This window comes from Acipenser ruthenus, chromosome 5, assembly GCF_902713425.1.
Source record: "Acipenser ruthenus chromosome 5, fAciRut3.2 maternal haplotype, whole genome shotgun sequence".
Classification (NCBI taxonomy): domain Eukaryota; kingdom Metazoa; phylum Chordata; class Actinopteri; order Acipenseriformes; family Acipenseridae; genus Acipenser; species Acipenser ruthenus.
Genome location: NC_081193.1, coordinates 22124446 through 22146896, shown reverse-complemented (window position 1 = coordinate 22146896; position 22451 = coordinate 22124446). Strand labels below are relative to the sequence as shown.

Sequence of the window (22451 nt, the reverse complement as noted above, 5' to 3'; positions counted from 1 at the left end):
TGTTGTTGGCTTCAATTCCAAGCCATTGCAAGGCAGTGCCACTGGGCCTATAATCAAACTGGTAGTTCCCATGATCAACTGTAGGGATTCCCTGGTTTGTCTCCAGGTGACTCCCCATCAGCTGCTGATCACCAGAAATCCTGGGCAGGTCTGGAATACTACTGCGAGGAATACTACTGCGTAATACCAGCTCACATGTTGCCTGGTGATATAACTGGAAACTGTGATGTAACCTTTGACTTAGCTCTGCCTAAACATTGTGAAATTCACAATACTGTTTAGGATCCAGTTTTTGGCAAATTGGCACATCTCTTTGAATCTCCTCAAATCATATGTTGCTTAAAACTGTGAAAGTGAGTCTTGGTCGTCACACCTTCAGTGATGTTATTATTATTATTTATTTATTAGCAGACACCCTTATCGAGGGCGACTTACCATTGTTACAAGATATCACATTATTTTTACATACAATTACATTATTTTTTTTTACACATTATTATTATTATTATTATTATTATTATTATTATTATTTATTTATTTTTTTTACATACAATTACTCATTTATACAGTTGGGTTTTTACTGGAGCAATCCAGGTAAAGTACCTTGCTCAAGGATAACACTGTCTGCTGCCACCTGTTTCTCTATAGATAAAAATGATGCATTCTGACATGTTCATCGCTAATCAAAGAATAGCAAACAACTGCAACAACAATGGTAGGTGCTTTGAAAACAAGTTCGCTGTTACCTATTTTTAAACAGTCAGTCAAACAGACTCAGGCTAAATTTGAATCATGCAACTCAATCAAATTAAAGTGTGGGTGTAGAAATGGTACCAATGTCTTTTAGAAATAGCTTTTAATATGTGAGGAGTTGTAAATATATTTGTGTAGCGAGCGGAGGAAGGATTCTTAAGGGCCAAAATGAAGGATTCAGTTATAAAGCATGTCCTGTGCATTAAAACAATTGTAGTATTCTTTCTGGTAATGTGTAGACTGACCATCATCTGAAAGGTGACCTCAGATAACTTGTGCATTCCTTTTCAGGTACAAAAAATGTTAATATTCCCCTCAGGCTCGAGGAATGCAGTGCTTGCATATTGATGCTATCAGATCAGCCTTGGTTGTTTTTATGTAGTGGGTGAATTTACCAGTTACAGAGTGCCCTCTTTTTGATAACTTTGCTACTGATAGAGCTGAAGGCACCCTGTCAGTTCACAATTGGCCTATTGGTATGGAGGCAATGATGTTTTTGCATATTCCCAGCAAAATGTAATGCGCTAATAAGAGCTTTCTCAGAGTCATCAATCATTCCTGCGTACGGCACTACAGAGTAATCAATGTGCAACTGCAGAAGTATATCTGGAATACAAAACATGCTTACTCTCTGCTAGCTGAGTGCACGCTAACAGGTGTTCAATACATGTTGGTTTTAAGTTGGTAAAATGGGTGCACCATAGCATTGTAAGCTGTGAAGATGTTCTCTATAGATGTTGTTTAGTAGGTTAAGGGGTTACATGCTGTAGATCTCTGTAGATGTACTGTGTCACCTGGCATTGTAGCTTGGCCCTGGTTAATTGACAGCTTCACTTTTAAACTCCCTATTTTGAAATTAGAATCAGTGCTTAAAGACATAACCAAACAGACCTAACCAGTTTTGTCTGCATCTTTTTTGTTTCAAATGTACCCAAGCGCTAAACATACGTAATTCTTTATTTCAAAGTAGACTGTGTTAGGGATATTAATTACAGAAAAACTTGCAAGGAACCACTAAGCATTTCTGGGTCCATTAACAATTCAGGCAGAATGCCATCTGCTTAGAGATCCAGACTTCATTTAAAAATGTGAGCAGACTGTCCCTCTAGACCAACCTACATTAATGCTAAGTCAGTGACCTTGCTGCTGCATACTTACTGTACGTAGCTGATTATACTTGTGTGGGAAAAGTTCCTTTTTCTGCTGGTGATATTGCAGACATATCCTGTACCCTGTCTCCTCCACTTTGTGTCACGTCTTAATTAAATGCATATAAGTGATCATCTCCTTTCATCTCCCTTTGGGCCTGTGATCTAGAAATACTTTTTGCAATGTCTTTACAGTATTTAAATGGGAATGTCTAGAACAGGCAGAGTTTTGTTTTGTTTTTTTAATTTTTTTTTTATATAGCCCATTCTGCTTTGAAATAGCCAGATGGCAAATTGCTGATTTTTTTACTTTTAAGTCAAGTGCAGCACAATTGAGAGGGTATTAAGGATAAGCTTGACTGTGAGTATTTTATGAAAGAACTGTCAGCATTTTTTTTTTTTTGTATGATGGAGCAGACATTATTATTAACACGTTTCTTCTTTAAAAATCTCTGCAACAAAAACAGGTTTCCCCAAAGAAATAACAACCACGCTGTTACTGGAGCTTTCCACGCTGGTGATAATGGCAAACACAGTCCAATTACTTCATCTATACAATGCGCCCTCTGTATTTCACTATTCAATTTGTACACAATAAACTATAAAATATTGAGGTCAGTGACTTAGTAAAGTGTCCTTAACAGTAAAGTCCATTGCATGCAAAATTAACCAAATTTGTGACATATAAAGGAAGCACCTGGAATGAAAGCAGATTTCCTACAATGCACCTATGGGTATCTTTAGGACAATGTTTGGGTGTGGTGGCTGGCTGCACACGTTTATTATTCAAAAGCACTTGCTCCATACAGATTGTTAGTGATTACAGCTGAAATGTAAATATGGTGCCTTGAAAGAGATTCACAGCAAGGTTAACTACAACAATGAAATAAAAAACTGTAGTCAGCGTCCTTAAAGTGAACTAAGAGTAAACACTGACTCATGCATGGTAACCGGGGGCATTGAATTCTCACAGTGGGCCTGCTTTCTGCTCTCCAGGTCGGTCCATTATGAAGGCGGAGCTGTGTCTATTCACGCTCGGTCTCTCTGGAGGTTGGAGACTCTGCGAGTTGCGTGAGTAGTTCAGCACTGATCCTTTGTTATATGCATTAAACCGTTATGTGTTTGTGTTACCATGTTGGCTGGTGAAATGCATAATGCAGTCAGGTGTTAAGTTAGGATAATGTATTTTCAGATGGTATCTGTAACAGCGTTGTAGTGTCATCACGCTCATGTTTTTTATGTCAAGGAGTGCGAACCAAATGAAAACTATTTTGTATTGATGAACATTGCAAAAATGAAAAAAAAAGTTCTGTGCATTCTGTATTCTAGAACAAATCGCCTCGTTTATTTTCTCTCTGAACATTGACAGTCTAATTTGGGTTGTATTTAGTTTTGGTATGAAGCCAACCTCACTGCATGCAGAGCCACAGGCCCCTATTCTATTACAAAGATTGTTGGTGATAAATACAAATACAAGTGAAGGTGATGGTAAGGAATAGTCGTTTCACTGCCATTTAACATCTATTGCTATTTTATTGGACTACTGATGGATATTACACAGTACCAATACAGAATATCACATTTATTTCTGTACATAATGCAAATGCATATGAACATCAACCAAATTACACATACTATTGCATTCCAATAGAAGCCACGGGCTTCCCTTGTAATTCACAGTGGTGGAAAAAAAAACAACTCACAGAACAGTTTTGTCTTGGTTGCTTGAATGTAAAACACAAATTAAAAACTAACAACTTTTGATCTAGAGGATCCTCTGAAACAGGGGGCCTATTTTAATGAACTTATTACTGCCCCCCTGAAATGAATAAACCTTGTGATACGTTAGTGACCTAACCCAGATGTTACTGGCAGGGAAAGAGACTCGTACACAGAAAGCTGCAAGTTAACTTGCGCTAATGCACAGTTTTAATTTACAAATAAACAAAAATAAAATGGTACAAACACAAACAAAACCACAAAAAATAGACAGCACAGCACGGAACACGAAACACAGACCTCCACCTTTATCACCAACATCAATTCTAATCCTTCTATCTAACACCCGTGAGCACCACCTGTTTTATACACCTGTGGCTGGAGCCTAATTTATCATTTAATCATGAATTCACATTCCCACGTGTGTTGGCCCACACCAACACACACATGTGCAGGCTTTCACCCTGCCACACTGCCACAGACCTCTTTTCACTGCATTTATATTGTTTTTAGTGATGTAGAAAAACAACAGCAAAATCTTAGATCTGCCGCTGTTTAGATATTTCAAGTAGACCCCATTGTTCTTTTCATTGCTAAAGTCAATTAGGTCCTTATACTTGCCTATCTATTTGTATGGGATGCTTCATGTGTGTACTGTTCACAGGTGGAGTGGAAGCCATATCAGATGGGGACAGGCGTTCCGGCTGAGGCACGTCACCACAGGGAAATATTTGAGCTTCATGGATGACAAAAGCCTTCTTCTCATGGACAAAGAAAAAGCAGATGTGAAATCCACAGCATTCTGCTATCGGTCTTCCAAGGTTTACAGATTGTTTTTCACTAATCATTCAATGAAATGTACTAGATGTATTTATATCATGTCACTATGAAAACTTTAGGATCCCTCCCTTTCCAACCGTTTATTTCTCTTTAGGGTACACACATCAGGGCCTGAGCCAATCACATAAGCGAGTTTTCAATTAGCTGGATGGGTGATTGTAGTTATACATTTTTTGGTAGAGATTTACAACCTTTTATGGGAAGCATTTCTGATTAATGACATGTGTCCAAACAATGCCAGTTCCTTTTTCTCCAAGATTTTGTGCCAATAATTTAGGAGTCAGTATAATTTGTGGTGATCGCATCTTTTTTAAATGTGACAAAGTACTGTATGGAAAGGAAAATTGTTTAGGGATGTTGCGATACCTGCACGGTGGGTGTCTTAATAGTAGTATCTACAATTAAATGACAATAACAATCCAAAGCAAATTTGCTTTTGTTGCCGACTTTCTAACAAGTCTGGAATAAACTATTTTGGCTGTTACAGTACTTAATTAACCCCTTGTAAAAAATAGCACAAAACTGCTTAACATAAAAAAGAGCAGTCGTACAGGTACCACAGTGGCAGGCGCAGTTTACACAGCCTCAGAGTTCCTGATCGCATCATAAATTCCAGATTTTCTAAATCCAGTGGTGTAAATGTCCGGTCTGCTTTTGATTTTTTCAAGCAAATTGGCTTCATCACACTGCCATTCTTATATTCTCATATTCACTTTGACATCTCTTGCCCAGCGCTTCTTTAACCTGGGCTGCATACCAGTCTGTCAGAGGCCGGGATCACTCACTGTATGCCACACTCTGATTGGTGGAAGAATTATTGGCGATCCAATCAAAACCGTCAATAAAGCTAAAATAAATTCCTGCCAAAATCTCCCGTTATACAGGAGAGAGAGAGAGAGAGAGAGAGAGAGAGAGAGAGAGAGAGAGAAACTAAACTTCATTGGGGCGTGTTTCTTCAGGAATACGGGTAGGGAAAACAAAAATTGTCTGTGATCTCACTGACTAGTGAGTATGCAATGTTTAAATTAGACACAACAGATACATCTCACAACTACCCTCTGATTTCAGAAAAATATATAAAACAAAATTAAAATCTCTCCTGCTCTCTGCTGACACAACTGTTGGGCTTTTAAACAAGGTTGGGTTCGGCATAGAATTCTATTGTGCTTGCCGCGGACGGGAAGGACTGCGGCACTGCGCAACCTGACACGGAAGTCAGTTAGTCCACATATCATCTATGTTGGTTTACAATCTAGGGAAATTATGCCGGTTACCGGCCATCGATGTGAAAACAGCCTCTGAAATTATTGGTCCGCTTCTCTTAAAGACCGCAAAACCTGAGTAGGATAATTTCCTACACTCACAAAAAAAAACATTCGGAAGCTCCTCCCTTGATGTCAAGTGCCGGTGCAGTGTTTGGCTGTTCCCTGAATTCTCCCTCAGATGTGGGAAATAAGTCTGCTTTTAAATCGCAAATGCCATTTTATCTCGAAGATTTTACTATAAATGGGAATGTTCAATGTAATGTTTATGGCAAATAAAATAGTACAAAATATATGTATTCAGGGACTTTTTTTCAGTGGAAGGATACATAATACATTTCTAATTTTTTCCTTAAAAAAGCTAGTTTGTGTAATTATTTTATAAGCCAAATAACCCACGACAGGGTGTGCAGTAAGTCTTTTCCTATTCTTGTTAATCACAAAAAGCATATTGACTTGTAATTTCTTTCCTCAGGAAAAATTGGATTTGGCGATAAAGAAGGAAATGGATGGGATGGGAGTACCAGAGATAAAGTATGGCGATTCAGTGTGCTACATCCAACATGTGGACACCTGCCTATGGCTCACCTACCAGTCAGTGGATGCTAAATCTGTACGGATGGGAGCTGTGCAGCGCAAGGTACTGTATTCCAGTATTTTGCAGCTATATACAGTGCTTCAGCTTCAAATTGGCTTAGTGTTATGCTTTGTCTTTACATCCTATCCCTAACCCCAACCCAAACCCAAATAAAAAAAATAAAAATAATAATAATAATAACTTTCTGTTCATCTAAAAAACACCCTGAAACAAAAAACTGTATAATAGGTAGACACATGTTCACCAAGAAAATTATTTTTGAATTATTAAATTAACATTCTTGTTTTTTTATGTGTGGGCCACATTTTGTGAGAGGAGTAAAACAATAATGCAATACTGTTAGTTTTAAGCCAAATTGTTCAAATGACAAATCGCATGGGCTTCAACATGGGGCACTACCAGTTTTAATTTTCCTTCCACAAAATAATTGTGCAAGTTGCATTTTGGTGTGACTTCCTCGATAAAATCTGGTAGTAGGTACAGCAATCCGACTCTGGTTAGCTCCCTGAAATCAGTGTTATCTTTCAGGCTATAATGCATCATGAAGGTCACATGGATGACGGGTTAACACTGTCCAGATCCCAACACGAGGAGTCCCGGACAGCCCGGGTCATTCGTAGCACTGTCTTCCTTTTCAACAGATTCATCAGGTACACTACAAGGCAGATCTGTTTAAAAGGACCTGGGGCCAATGTCTGTTCTGTTTGAACAATCCTAGTACAGTACTTTTATTAGGCAAGCAAAAAACAACAGTAGTAGCAATTTAATTTAAAAAGGGTGATATATATTTTTTAGTTTATATATATATATATATATATATATATATATATATATATATATATAATATATATATTTTCTTTTATTCTACCATATCCCACGTCTGTAAATCAAGATACACCCTTGAGGAGCTTTGTTTGGATGCAGATGTAGGTTGCATAACTAATATAACAGATGTAATTTAGGGAAATGTGGAGTCCTTACTCAATTGACTTTGTAGCTGGAGGGAAATAAGAAATTCATGCAACAGATTTAATGCTCACAATCTAAATATTTTCTGAAATGTACTGTATGTGTTTGCTGCAATATTTGTTATTTCTATTTTGTTTTTATCTGTCATTTAGGGGTCTTGATGCCCTGAGCAAGAAAGGAAAATCATCCAGCATAGATTTGCCAATTGAATCAGTCAACCTGAGTCTGCAGGACTTAATTGGCTATTTCCAACCACCCGATGAGCATCTAGAACATGAAGACAAACAGAACAGGCTACGAGCGCTAAAGAACCGACAGAATCTCTTCCAGGAAGAGGTAGCAAGCTGAGTGCAATCACAATCCTTAACATACTGTAGAGGGGTGTGGGGTGTGGGGTGTGGGATGTGGGTGTGGGGTGGGGGTGTGGGTGTGGGGTGGGGGTGTGGGTGTGGGGTGGGGGTGGGGATTAAAATCAGTGAGGGTATCAGTAGCTATAGTCTTTTACCAAGAGCCTGTGTGTGTTCTTTCTAGGGTATGATTAACCTGGTTCTTGAATGCATCGACCGCCTACATGTGTACAGCAGTGCTGCTCATTTTGCTGATGTAGCTGGAAAAGAAGCAGGAGAGGCCTGGAAGTCTATACTAAACTCATTATATGAGTTACTGGGTAAGAATATCCCAAAGTGTCTAAAATATCTTAAGCAAATTACACTTGTTCAGATAGTTTAATGCATGGAGCAATGCATGGCACTAAGATATTATAAATGAGGTTTCCAGTCTCTTGACCAAAGAACAGGTTAATATAAACACCACAGAAGATATAGAAAGCCCTGTCTGATGAAACCTCTCTGTACAAACTGGCAATAACACAATTCTGTCCAGATAAAGGTAGAACTACGACAGTGGATTTTGCATCATTAATAGGGATGCTGCAGATTTAACACAAACCAGTCTCTTGTGGGTAATGTTTTGTTTAGCTACCTGTGAGTGATAACAGTTGCTTAATTATCTTCAATGGGATTATGCTGCAAATCAGCCATGCCTGCTAAGGGAGAATTTCAAGAAGTTTAACTATTTTTCAAAATCTAGGTTCTGCAGTAATCTTCACTGTTTTTTTTCCTAGCTATTTTTAAATCATGAATTATCCATTTTTCTATCAAGGGAAATTGGAAGAATACTATGAGTTTTCCACCCTTCAGCATTTGAAAGTATTTTACTGTTCTAGAGAACATAGACTTAAAAAAAATATTTCTGTGCCGAATATGTGTTCAGGTACTACTTGATTAATAAGGAACACAAAACAAGCTCCATACAAATAGGTTTGTTCTCTCTTTCAATTTATAGCTGCCCTGATAAGAGGAAATCGCAAAAACTGTGCCCAATTCTCAGGCTCTCTTGACTGGTTAATCAGCCGGCTGCAGAGATTAGAAGCATCCTCTGGTATGTATTCATTTAGACAACAGGTTGAAACTGTATTAAATGAAGGATTTACAATAGTGTGTGCAATCCTTTTGAGGGGTTTGTGTGCTGTGTTACTCTTATGTTGATATTTCCATCTGTGTTACTGTGTCTAAACTGCCTGCCATCTTGATCACAATTCAGCTCTGCTGAATCCACATGCTTTGGGGTAGAGTAGAATAAGGTACAAATATAGAGTCCGCACATAGGTAACATAAAATATGTAGCTTTATTAAATTGAAGAAGAACAGATATTATACTTTAAACGTCATGTATTTTCTCGTTCAATGCTAAAAAATGTAGGTCTTTAAGGTTGCAGCAAACGGATAAAAATGCATGAATAAAAATCAGCCACCCTCAAAAAGAAAAACAATTGAACGTATAATAATGTTGTTTAAAGTATTAAGATTCCTGTATTTTTGGATGCATTATGTGTACTTTAAGCTTACCTTTCATAACAAATAACATTGATAGACTGCTATATTCTTACAGGAAATACTATTCTACTAATCAACACTGACTTAATTTAATATATGAATTATCTTGCTTGTATTACTGATCTTTGTCTTGATCATATCAGGTCCAACTCATGATGTACAATGAAAAAGACCAAAAAACTTAGACCGGGTAAAAATTTCAAGCAAATTAATATCACTGAGACAAACTGGTATGAAATCTTACAAAGGTAACAGTTATTGGAATGCAATTATTTTCAAGGATGCTTGTTGTTAGACTTTTATCTCAAATTAGTTGTCGTAGTTATTTTTTTCTGATTAATATTGTATAATATCAACGATGGAAACTTCATTTGGAAACTACTGGACTTGTCGTACTGTATTTATTAAAATGAAGTAAGATTAAACATTTGGATGTATTTATTGCAGATCATAATTCATTGCTTTATCTTTATATCTTCTAATTAGTATGTGTACTAAATATTTTACACGTGTAGTAAATAACACGTTTTTGACATGAATGACCTTCCATACATTTCTGAGTCATTCTGCGTACCCTCTATGACCCTTAGAAATACCCCCCAGGGGTATGCGTACCCCTGCTTGAAAACCCCTGCCCTATAGAATTAACTCTTTATTTTGCTTCATAAAGTCGAATGAAATCTGCGGAATAATGTTACCTTAACATATTGAATTACAAACCGCTTTGTAGTTTTCCATATGCTCATGAATTAATATTATTATTATTTATTAATAAACACATACTCAGAAGTATTAAACAAATGATTCATAAAATTGTTTATTTTATTTCTGAATGGAGCGTAACACAATGTAATAAATTATTCTGTTGTTAACTTGCTGAGCACACTGCTCTAGTTTTGCACTTAAAAAAAAAATACAGTATACAGTAGCAAAACCGTGACAATTCAACAGTTTAACTTTTTCTGACCTGGACAAAAAATGTCAAGGCTGAACACTGGGCCAATCCCAGCTTTCTTGAGATGTCTGGTAAACCTATGTTTGATTCTGTGAATTTTAACCACAAGTTTTACACGAACGTTAATGATAAAAACAAGCATTGGTTTGTGTCATATTGATGGTCTCTGTAATAGTTAATTATAAATGTAAGTAAGTATTTAAGAAAAAAATGTACTGACTTCTTTCAGAGCAGTTTTTGATCACCTGGTGTAAACGTCCACATCTTAACCACAACGAGAAAGTAAACTCCCGCTCACATGTACAATCTCCAATCATTCATACTGCGTATGGCTGAAACAGCAATTTGATTGCAAAACAGATTCCCAGGCTCAGTCTCTGAAGCACTGGAAAAAAACATGTGCAGCTTTTGTGCTGCAGTTCTGACCACAGTAGAAACAGGACTAGATGGCAGAAGGCACTGGCAGATTAGATTCAAATACTGAAGAAGCCATTTGAAAATAAAGTTAGAAAAAACCACCCGACTCCTTCTAGTTGTAGTTGATGCCCTCTCCGTGAATGCATTCAAGGCTCCTAGATGTATAATTGCATTTTAACAGTGGTCTGACTACACTGACATAAATGTAACCTGACCAAAATAACCGTCTCTAACTACAGTTTCACATATATATTTTTACTTATAGTCATTGCAATTCACTTTCCAAATACCAAAAAAGTACAGCAAATAAAACATCAACATCCTTAACATAAAATGGGTGGACATTACTGAGGTTTGAATCCCAAGCCCTAATAACAGCAAAGCTTTCTTAATATTTGCACACCTTCAATTTATTATAATTATGGGGCAAGCATTTGTTATTAGACTATTTACTGCAATTCACATTCATTTACATTAACTAGGGGTAAGGAGCAAGTCTGTCTCTAAATTGAAATCATTTAAATGGGCTACTTTGAATATGTATGGTATTCTTACTGTTTTAAAGGTTTTTCATAATTAAAGCTGTTTTTTGGAGAAGTCATAACAGCTACATGTCACAGAATGTCATGACCTGAAACTCTGCAGCTTTGCTATGTGCTGTCCAACTCCTTTCGACTTTGACTGTTTTGATGGTAATCCCCTGGAAGTAAAAATAGTAATCCTTGCCTAATTTATAAATATGTGTTTTTAGTTTTTGACATAGATATCTTACTCTTTTGATAACCTCTTTCTGCAACTAGTTCCAAACCAGTTCTTAAGATGTTAAAGTAAAAGTATAATTATCTGAGAGATCTCAAATCTATGCAGGTAAATTGAATATCCTGCCTTGAAATGCTGTGTTAATCACAAAAATTTCTTCAAATTCACAGTTATTATTTGTGCCTTTTAGGAGACACAGTGATTGCTTGTTGCTTGCAAAGGCTGCTGGGACACCCTTCCAATCACAGTGTCTCCTGTTTATCAGGTGTGGCATGACTGTGTCATGATTCCAGCAACCAGAAAATAAGAAGCAAATCATAGATATACAAGCTAAAAACAGTTTTTTTTGTAAAAGTAAATACAAATAAAAATTAAAAAATAAAACAAGTTTCCTCACAAACATGGGTTCTTTCTTAATCATGTGAAAAAAAAAAGATTTAATTAAAGAGTTACAGTGTAGTAAACTATACTACACTTTCCTGGAACAGTAAGGTGTTTGCAGATTACATTATTAGTGACATTGAAACCGTAAAGAGCTTTCCAGTGGGAGCTATTACAGTAGTTAATGAATGGAACATGAAAATGCCACTTGTGCTTTGTACTGCATGAATCTGATAGGTTAAAGTTAAGCATGGCACAGCTGAAATGGGGCCAGGTTGATTTATTCAACTTTAGCGTGGAGTACATGTCCTGATATAAGCAGGGAGTATTGTTCAATTGTTAACAAAAAGCACCCAGGGGAATTTATATCCAACATCTGGTTACAATAATAAATACTGGCAAAATGGAGTTCTCTGAGAAATAATGGGATATGCTTTGCTGGTGAACATATTTTCAAATATTGGTGTTGCAATTGGGCTGCAGAACAAAAGGTGTCTGTGTTACTGTTCATCTTTTTATCTATTATGTATTTTGCTCCTGCTCGGAGAATTTCTATCGCCTGTGCTTGCATATCAGACAAAGGGCTCATTTTATTAACAGGCCCTGTCTGACAATCTGGCTATACCACTATAGCAATTACCTTTTCCAAATGATCTTCAGGGCCTCTGCATTGGGACTGCAGAGGCAATTTAATGTGTCTGTGCCAAGGGACAAAGGTATTGTAGCATGGAAGTTACAGTACATTGGTGTAAGTCATTAACTGAATAGTACCACAGTGGTTACAAGTTCATATAGTATGGACAGAAACATATTAGACTTGCCAATGGCATTGCAATAGCATGTAATGAAATGTGCCAGTAATCCATAGCTATACCTTGGAATCCTCAATCAATATGGTTCCTTAATGGTAATGCGCTGGTAGTATAATATTAAACCAATAGTAATAGGGTGTTTTCAAAAGTTGGTAAAATAATTATTAGTATTGTGGCATGTTGATTTCAGGATTTAAGCAATGTGATCTACGTGTATTTTATCCTAGTAGTTAAGGGTTCATGTTACCCTTTTTTCCATTTATTTAAAAAAAACTTTTTTATGAATAAATCAAGGTTTTATGTTTGTGAAACTGCTATAGATTGTTGTTGATCTAAAAGAGTTTCATGAATATCAAGCTTTTTAATTTTTTTTTATTAATGATAACTGAATAAAAAAAAGAAGTTGAAGCTTTGTGACTAGGGCACATTGTGTATTAGTGTGACACATTAATTAAAACATATTAGTGGGTGTGTTGTGTGTGTGTTAAACAGTTTTATTTTTTTTTCAGGGATTCTGGAAGTTTTACACTGTGTACTTGTGGAAAGTCCTGAAGCTCTCAATATTATCAAAGAAGGCCATATAAAATCTATAATTTCTCTTCTTGATAAACATGGGAGAAATCACAAGGTAGGCATCAGTTATCACATACAAGTACAAAATGGAACAGTGGACGGTAATGTAACAGCTTAAAAAAAACAAAAAAATAAATAAGTTTACAATACATTTCGATAAATGCCGTATAAAAATACAGCACTCTCATTGGCAGCAGTGTGGAGTAGTGGTTAGGGCTCTGGACTCTTGACCGGAAGGTTGTCGGTTCAATCCCTGGTATGGGACACTGCTGCTGTACCCTTGAGCAAGGTACTTTACCTAGATTGCTCCAGTAAAAACCCAACTGTATAAATGGGTAATTATATGTAAAAATAATGTGATAACTTGTAACAATTGTAAGTCGCCCTGGATAAGGGCGTCGGCTAAGAAATAAATAATTATAATAATAATAATTGGCTGCTGATAGTGGTATGATTTGTAAGTAAAATTAGAAAATACGCTAGTCTGCATGTCTTCAAATTAATGTGTTCACATGTCATGTGATCCACTAGCCCTATATACGCTTTGTGAGAGTTTTCAACTACTGGACAAGACACACCTGCTTCCACCTGATCAATGCACAGGGAGCTACGTATTACAGGTAGCAGGGCACCCACCTCTAGCCAGATCTCCGTGACTCCACTGGCTTACTACCTAGAAGAGCATAAATAAAGGGCTTTTCCATTTAATGTGATGTCAGTTGCCATGATTCTGGTCATTGCGGCCCCCACGTGCTCACGGCCTACTTCCCTCATCCAAACATTCCCAAAAAACCTGGTGTGGAAAGTCCCATCTAATATGCACCAGTAGAGGACTAAACAGAATTAATTAAATTGATGTAAAATAGGAGTCCTTGGTACTCCCAAATATGTGATGTTATAGACTTCAAATCTGAAGGGGAAATTAATATTGAGATAACATTAATAGAACATATTTCACTTCTGTGTTTAGATACATTTCTCATCTTGAACTTGGTATGAAGCTCTCACTAGTATTACAAGATGGAGGACAATAATTAGCTGCTGTGTGTTTCCAGGTGCAAGACAGAGGAATAAAAGATTAAAGCTTTAACGGACATTTGGGCAGTATCATGGACAACAGAAGTGCTGTAACACTAGTTATCACACATCTTGTATGCAATTTGTTTTTCTGGCTGGAGCTGTGGCATGATTTCCATGGATTGACTTTTGGAGCAAGTGGAGCAGTCAACGTTGTGTGACACTCTGCTGGTACAGATACTGCAAACCCCTGCTGAGGTAGTGGGGGCATGAGCTTGACAAAAACACAGCCTTTTATACAGAGGTTAAGGTCACTGGTTCCACACAAGCCTCCTGGGTAGAACTCCTGACCTTAACCACTGACTGTTATCCAAACTAATTTGCATTTAGCATAACACCTGTTATTTTTGCATGTTTATCAGAAAATATATATATATATGTTTGCCAGCAGGGCTTTTTTGTTTGGGCACTGTTTAGTTTCATTAGCTTTATTAACAGTATTGATACTTTATCAAAGTTATCAACGCAGTTAGAATTGACAGCAAGTTAGTGCTCAATCTTATCTTATTTGATGTTTGTCCTAGGTTTTGGATGTATTATGTTCCCTGTGTGTATGCCATGGTGTAGCTGTGCGTTCCAACCAGCATCTCATCTGTGACAACTTACTGCCAGGAAGGGATCTGTTGTTGCAGACACGTCTTGTCAACCATGTCAGCAGGTAATTCAATTCCCTTGACCTCTTCCAGCATGGGAATCCCTAATAAAAGTATAATAAAGCATGGGAAAGCATAAATAAGCATGGAAAGCCCAGAGATGTTGTATGGTAAAGCATATTAAACCCATAGCAAACCAGGGTAAACTATTGTAAATGCATAGTATAAAATAGGAAAAGCTGCAAAATTACCATGTAAATTTACTATGATAAACTTTTATAAGGAATACTGTGGCCTTGTTTGGACTAAACTTCATATTCTAAAAAAAACAAGAACAAACAGGAAAACCTCCTGTTTAATTTGGCTTACCTGTCTAATAATATTATTATTATTATTATTACTTATTTCTTAGCAGACGCCCTTATCCAGGGCGACTTACAACCGTTACAAGATATCACATTATTTTTACATACAATTACCCATTTATACAGGTGGGGTTTTTATAGAGCATGGTATAAAAAACTGATTCAAACAAATCCTGATGTTTTAAGACATGTTTGACAAATACATTGGCATCTAAATATAGCACTCTCCAGTTTTCATATTAATAATAATAATAATAATAATAATAATAATAATAATAATAATAATACACCCATTGCACAGTGTTACGGTGTAGCATCCCATACAAAACAAATAAAACAAATCTGTGTGTTGTGGTTGGTATTGCATGAAATGTTAGCAGGTGGATTCAATAAAAAAAAAAAAAAATTACAGCACCACTATATGATCTGTGTTACTTCCCTGTTCTGTGTCACATTCAATCAAGTTCTTGGTATTTACAGTTAGGGTTTAGGTTATAGCACAAACAACCTTCTGTGTCTGGAAGTTTAATTGAGTAGTGCCAAAGAACAAGGGCAAACACTCAGTCCATTAAATCGACCCCTCTTAGTAACAGAATGAGGGTTAATGGTACTCTAAAACCAGTTTAAATTCAAGCTGTAATAAGTTAATCTAAATCTTGTTTTCTGTGATAGATAACATTTAAAATGGTTAAGTGGGAAAAAATCCCCAGTTCCCATCACTGTCTTTGTTGAAAGTAATAGAATAAGAGACCAATTAAACTTTTTCTGAGTAAAACCATTTTGATAATTAAGTGTATTGTCGCTTTTAAAAGTATACCATAGTAGAATCATAAAGCAAGCTTATATACTGTGGTAAACTTTAATAAGGGAATGACAAGTAGCATAACTTGTTAATTGAATCTTCGTAGATTTTTCCTTTATGGAGTTTTGTACCTCATTTTCCAAGATAATGCTACCGTTGCAAGTACTTCTTCCTGATTCTAAAATTCAGGGAGAAATCTAGACAAACAACAAGTCAATACCAAGAAAGGAAGCTGCAGATGCAACCATATTTTAATAATGATTTTACCACAATGCATTCATTGTTGATTTAGTCAGCTTCACAGTTGATTGCACTGGCAGCAGTGTTTACAGCAGCTGTTTTGAGGTGATTGCATTGGCAAAGCACATTTTGTACAGTGCTTGTTTTCAGGTCATGTATTTCCCAACAACGATTACTTTTGAAGCTCAATACAACCATTCAAAAATCAGAACCGATATTTGTGAAAAGGGATTTTTGATGTGCTTGTCAGGGTATTCCGAGCAATTGAGTTCCAATGCTTGATGCTGTTTATTATTTTTTAGGTTTGCTTGATCATATGCAAATTAAATGCCCTTGATAATAACAGCTGTTTCCTTTATTTTCCATTAGACATGCATACATTAGTCAATCAGCTAGTAAAATAAAAGTTATCATATTTTGAACTCCCATGTTTGTGACATATTTATTGCGAGCATTTCTGAGGCTGTAATTTATGAACTTATGTTGAGTCTAATTTAGTGGAACCTAAAACTAAAACATTGGCTTCAACACGAGTGGATCTGAAATGTTATTATTATTATTATTATTATTATTATTATTATCATTATTATTATTATTATTGACTGCTTTTTCATGGTTTTTAATTTATGTAGCATGCGGCCGAATATCTTCCTGGGAATCAGTGAAGGCTCTGCCCAGTACAGGAAGTGGTACTACGAACTAATAGTGGATCACGTGGAAACCTTCGTAACAGCAGAGGCCACTCACCTGCGAATTGGCTGGGCCTCCACAGATGGGTATTCTCCATATCCAGGGGGCGGGGAAGGCTGGGGCGGCAACGGCGTTGGAGACGATCTTTACTCCTATGGGTTTGACGGTCTGCACCTATGGTCAGGTAAGACTTTATTTATTTATGTATTTTAACTAATCCTGAGTTTTCAAAATTCCTGATACAGTTGCTGTCAGTCTGGGACACAATTCCTTTTCCTTTAAATATTTTTGTATGTGGCCTTTATCCAAGCTTACACTGTCCAACTGAGAGTAGCAGGCAAGTGCATTGCAGTTGTGTGCTTATTAATTTATCAGCATGCAAATACTTTACAAATATAGTTAAATGGAATTTCCCTACATTATTATTGGTTGCTTACAGAGTAATAATGCACATTTATATTATTAAAACATGTACAGATATTGTTTATGTGTTATCCAGTGTCACTACCCTATACAATAATTCTAGATTGATATTGCTTGTTTTGCAATTTGAAAAGAGTGTGAAGATGCTTGCCCATCTCTGTATAAATCTGTGGGACCCTTTTACTAAATACATCACTTCTAATTTTCTCTTTTACAGCTTAATATTAAAAAAAATATATATATTTTCTCAGAATTGCCATTGATGTGGTCTTCAGTATGTTTTGTTTGCTTCTTGCAATAGGTATTAGAGAATTACTGCCTTTCTCTTCACCGTAAATGTAATACATTTATTTGATTTTAATTAACCAGACACATATGGGATTACGCAGGAAACTAAAGCAGTGACATGCTTGCTTGTGTAGGAAATCTATGGCATTAAAATAGGCTTTGTTTGTACTAATAGGATAAATGGTAAATCCTTTTCAGCATTTAATATTGTGCTATGGTTTGTTGTTGCCTTCGTCTGTTATTGCCTTTGTGTGCATTTCTGTTTGCGGGCAATCAAGTGTAAATGTCACAGGTAAAACAAAAACAGACCCCACAATGTGCTGAATCTGCATAATGAGATTCTCACCGTCGCCAAGTCATGTACAAATTACTTTATGTTACGTAATACTAGCTAAAATGTCTTACTTGGTAAAAAGAAGCATAACGGTCAGGCTTTGCAAAGTCATCAGTCAAGTTCAAAACTTACAGGGTATCCACCAAATCGGAGATGTTTTGAACACTGTAATTTAAAGGTGGAACAAAAAGTAGAACCTTAGTTTATAGATAATTCTAAAACATCCAAGTCTGCACCTCAGAAAGACAGTTTGTAACTATTTTGCTTATGGTGTCAAATATAATTTATTTCCCAGGCTGCATTGCCCGGACAGTAAACTCACCCAATCAGCACCTTCTAAGAGTCGATGATGTGGTCAGCTGCTGCCTGGACCTGAGCGCTCCGAGTATCTCGTTCCGGATCAACGGGCAGCCTGTTCAAGGCATGTTCGAGAATTTCAACTCAGACGGCCTCTTTTTCCCTGTTGCCAGCTTCTCTGCTGGAGTAAAGTTAGTAACTTTATTTATTCTGGTCTACAACTCACAACAGTTATTACCATGAAGTCCATCCATTTCACTCCGATGGTTGTTTGTCCATAATTGTGTCGTGTTGTTGAAGTCATGGACATGTCTGTTAAACAGAAAGCAGAATTGAACAGGTGATTTTATTAGTACTTTGTAGAGTTTTTGTAGAAAAGAAGCATTGTTTGCAAAACAGTATTTTTTAATGCTGAGATTTGTGGTTGAGTGCTTGAACATTGACAACACTCTATCTGTTTAAGATTGTAATTACAAGTCTGTTTCATGTTTCATAATGTTGTCAGGTACAGGATAAATATCTAGTTGTCTACAGTTGTGAGCAACTTAGGTAGTGGTCGGATTTAAAGTACAAGTTGCTCGAGAGCCCTATTTTTCAGAAGTTGGATTTCCTGTTGGCCTGGTGTTGATGGCTGAAATGCTGGCTCCAGGGATCAGCCTATTTGTGGCCTCCCCGGTTCATCAGCACACACAGTGGCGGCGATGCTGGCTCCAGGGATCAACCGAAGTGTGGCCTCCCTGTCTGGAATGGGCTAGGTGGAAAAGAGTTTGACGGTGGAAAAAGTTCCCATGCTGCCCAAGACAAATCAGTATCATTACAAAGCTTGTTTCAACAGCTTTCCAACAAAAAGTTGTTGACATAAGGAACCGAATAAGGTTCCTTGGTCCTTCTGAGCTAGAATGACTCAGTAGTACCTCAACAGGACAACCTTAATCATAAAATACAAACGGAATTGCACATAAGGACAATTCTACTTTTTATGACAGGAACATGGCTGCAAATCTACCAGTTGTGGAATTATCTGCAGTTCAATGCTAACAGATTCTAGTACATAATGGTCCAATTACAGTACTGGACCCTCAAGATAACCCGTTTGTCAGGTTATGTAAGAATCTGTTTTGCTTTTCAATTTGAATGCACAGGGTCATTTAAGTCAGGATTTTACAGATTTGTTTTTATTAATACAGTTATTATAATTTTTTGATCAATGTAATAATATTTTGATAGACATTGACATTCAGTACGTTTTTTAATCTCCTGGAATCACATTTAGCTTAAGAGTAATAGTCATTCAAGTTGGCCTTTAAATAGGGCTTTTAAACTAATACAAGATTAGACAATTACAGAATTTAGATATAATTGATTAAAATGCCGTCTGTCTTATTAAAATGTACACAAGTAGATAAGAGGCCAAGACCTTGTTGACAGCTGTTTATACTTGTAAGGGAGATGGATTTTCGAGTATATTCTAAAGAAAAACAAGGTTATTTTTTCCAACAAGCGTAGATGTATATTAAATCAAACTTCTGGTACAGTATCCTGATACGATCAGGTACAAGCCATTCTTCTTCTTCTTCTTCCTTAGAAACGTAATTATTTAGCTGTTCTGTACCAATTTCATTGAAATGATAGACTGGACCTTTTAAAGTACAGGTAATATCATTTCCCTTTCAAATGGGAAATATTAACCATTACAAATGGCTGATGTCTCTTTAAGAGCATCCGAACCTGACAACTGTACCAATGCTGCTCGTCAGAGCCTGTGATGCTGCGGAGGGCCCGCCCCTGAGCCCATAAGAAGCCGAGTCACAGGACAAAAGACACCATTTTTTTTCTTCAAGAAATTCCTGAGCCAGTACTCTCAACTATCAGATAAGTGAAATATACTTTCTCTTTCTCGATAATATTTCGATATATTCAAAGCCTTCCGCTCCTCATATGGCTCCCTCAGCTCATCCAGACTTCCTGTTTGAGCTGCAGTCCTCCTGGGACCACCCAGCGACATCCGCAGCCGTCCCATGTGTAGCGGATGTGCTTTATAAGGTTTTTGATGTGGACAAACTGGTGTTGAACCACTTTCCACTAGTGGAGGCCTCTATTGCAGCGTTGGTACAGATTGCCAACCTGTCCCTGCTGTCCAAGGACGCTGTGTGCCTAAGCAAGCAATGCCGGGTCACTGAGGTGATTCTAATGAAGGCATATGCTGCTAGTGCCTTTTCAGCATTATTATTATTATTATTTGTTTATTTAGCAGACGCCTTTATCCAAGGCGACTTACAGAGACTAGGGTGTGTGAACTATGCATCAGCTGCAGAGTCACTTACAACTACGTCTCACCCAAAAGACGGAGCACAAGGAGGTTAAGTGACTTGCTCAGGGTCACACAATGAGTCAGTGGCTGAGGTGGGATTTGAACCGGGACCTCCTGGTTACAAGCCCGTTTCTTTAACCACTGGACCACACAGCCTCATGAATGGGTAACTACAGCATGAATGGGTAACTACAACAGCGTCCTTGTGGCATACCAGGCAAACCTGGTCAGGTCCTTTACCGACCTAGGTCCCTCCATCCAACAACTGGATGAGCTCCGCTAAATATCCACAACTCTCCTACTGCATTCCAAGCTCAGTGGGCAGGCAGTAGGCAGAAAGCAGGCGGCACTGGTAGCTGCACGCTGGCAGTTGTGGCTCTCTCAGGCCTGTGTGTCTGATGGAGATAAGACTGCACTACTAGACGCTCCAGTCACCCCCGGGCACACCTTTGGTCCTGCAGTGGATGACATGCTACAGCGCTCCCATCGTGCAAGAGAGTCCACCAAGGAGTTGGTGCGTCTTCTCCCCAAGCGCCCACCTCCAGTGTGCAAGCAAGGACAGCAGCATTGGCAATCTGGGCACCAATGGCGCCTCAGATTCCAGGCTCCACCTGGAACATTGGGATACATGCACCAAGGACACCTGGGTGCTCAACACTGGCAAACAATGCCCTCTCTGAACCGTCACTGTCTGCAGTCACCCAGGCTGACACAACTAGGTGTGCCGCTGTGCAGTGTCACCAGGAGAGAGGTGATCACAACGCACACATCCAACTCAGGTTGGGGCGGCATTTGTCAGGGCAGGGAGTATGGCAACCCCCTTGTAAGGGACAACAAATCAATATTTTGGAGCTGCAGGCAGTTTTTCTGTTCCTGCAGAATTTTTGGTAGATAAAAGGGAGACATGTGTTGATACAGACAGGACTCAAAGAGCCCAGAGGTAAATAATTACCCCAACATGATGTGCAGTATGGCAGTAACTCACCTCATGACGCTAAGCGGTGAGTGAATTGCAAGCTTTTTCCATATCAAAGGCTTGCTTAATTTTTTCTGAGGGTAGGATGAAGATTTCCCTTTGTACCAACCCTGCCTTTCTGCCGAAAACCATTTCAGCGTTCCATGTCAACCAGTTAGTGGAACTGGAGGATTTCCATCCCCTTCCTTTTCCTTCCGACAAAGAGCGAAAGCTCCATATGCTTTGCCCAGTTTGAGCTTTAGCGTATTTTGTTGACAGGACGCAGAGTTGGCGGAGAGCAGAACATTTTTTGTCTGCTACGGGGCAGGCAGTTTCAAAACAACGGCTATCTAAGTGGTCACGACACAGCCAACCTGCATCCTCCAGAGAAGATCACTGGCCATTCCACCAGGGGCCAGGCGACTTCATGGGCCTTGCTCCAGGGTGCATCTGTCAGAGACATTTGCAACGCGGCGGAGTGGGCCTCCCCCCACACCTTCACCAGGTTCTACCGGCTAAACGTTGTGGACCCGCAAAACCCTGTTTTTGACGTGAGAGTGTTGAGGACGGCCTCCCAGTCCACCACTACAGCACAGTCATGAGGTGAGTTACTGACATACTGCACATCATGTTGGAGTAATTATTTACCTCTGGGCTCTTTGAGTCCTGTCTGGATCAACACATGTCTCCCTTTTATCTACCAAAAATTCTGCAGGAACAGAAAAACTGCCTGCAGCTCCAAAATATTGATTTGTTGTCCCTTACAAGGGGGTTGCCATACTCCCTGCCCTGACAAATGCCGCCCCAACCTGAGTTGGATGTGTGCGTTGTGATCACCTCTCTCCTGGTGACACTGCACAGCGGCACACCTAGTTGTGTCAGCCTGGGTGACTGCAGACAGTGACGGTTCAGAGAGGGCATTGTTTGCCAGTGTTGAGCACCCAGGTGTCCTTGGTGCATGTATCCCAATGTTCCAGGTGGAGCCTGGAATCTGA

The 22451-nt window shown here is 38.2% G+C and overlaps 1 protein-coding gene across 1 annotated transcript in view; it reads left to right on the top strand.

Annotated features, from left to right (window-relative positions):
• LOC117403391 (ryanodine receptor 2) overlaps nt 1–22451 on the top strand; it is a 276853-nt gene that overhangs the window by 135055 nt on the left and 119347 nt on the right. Inside the window, exons 9-19 of the mRNA XM_059023822.1 lie at nt 2898–2972; nt 4285–4441; nt 6198–6362; nt 6849–6970; nt 7442–7625; nt 7821–7956; nt 8634–8729; nt 13018–13136; nt 14683–14816; nt 16791–17032; nt 18189–18381. Of these exons, the coding sequence (XP_058879805.1) occupies nt 2898–2972; nt 4285–4441; nt 6198–6362; nt 6849–6970; nt 7442–7625; nt 7821–7956; nt 8634–8729; nt 13018–13136; nt 14683–14816; nt 16791–17032; nt 18189–18381 (1623 nt within the window). The remainder of the gene's footprint in view (nt 1–2897; nt 2973–4284; nt 4442–6197; nt 6363–6848; nt 6971–7441; nt 7626–7820; nt 7957–8633; nt 8730–13017; nt 13137–14682; nt 14817–16790; nt 17033–18188; nt 18382–22451) is intronic.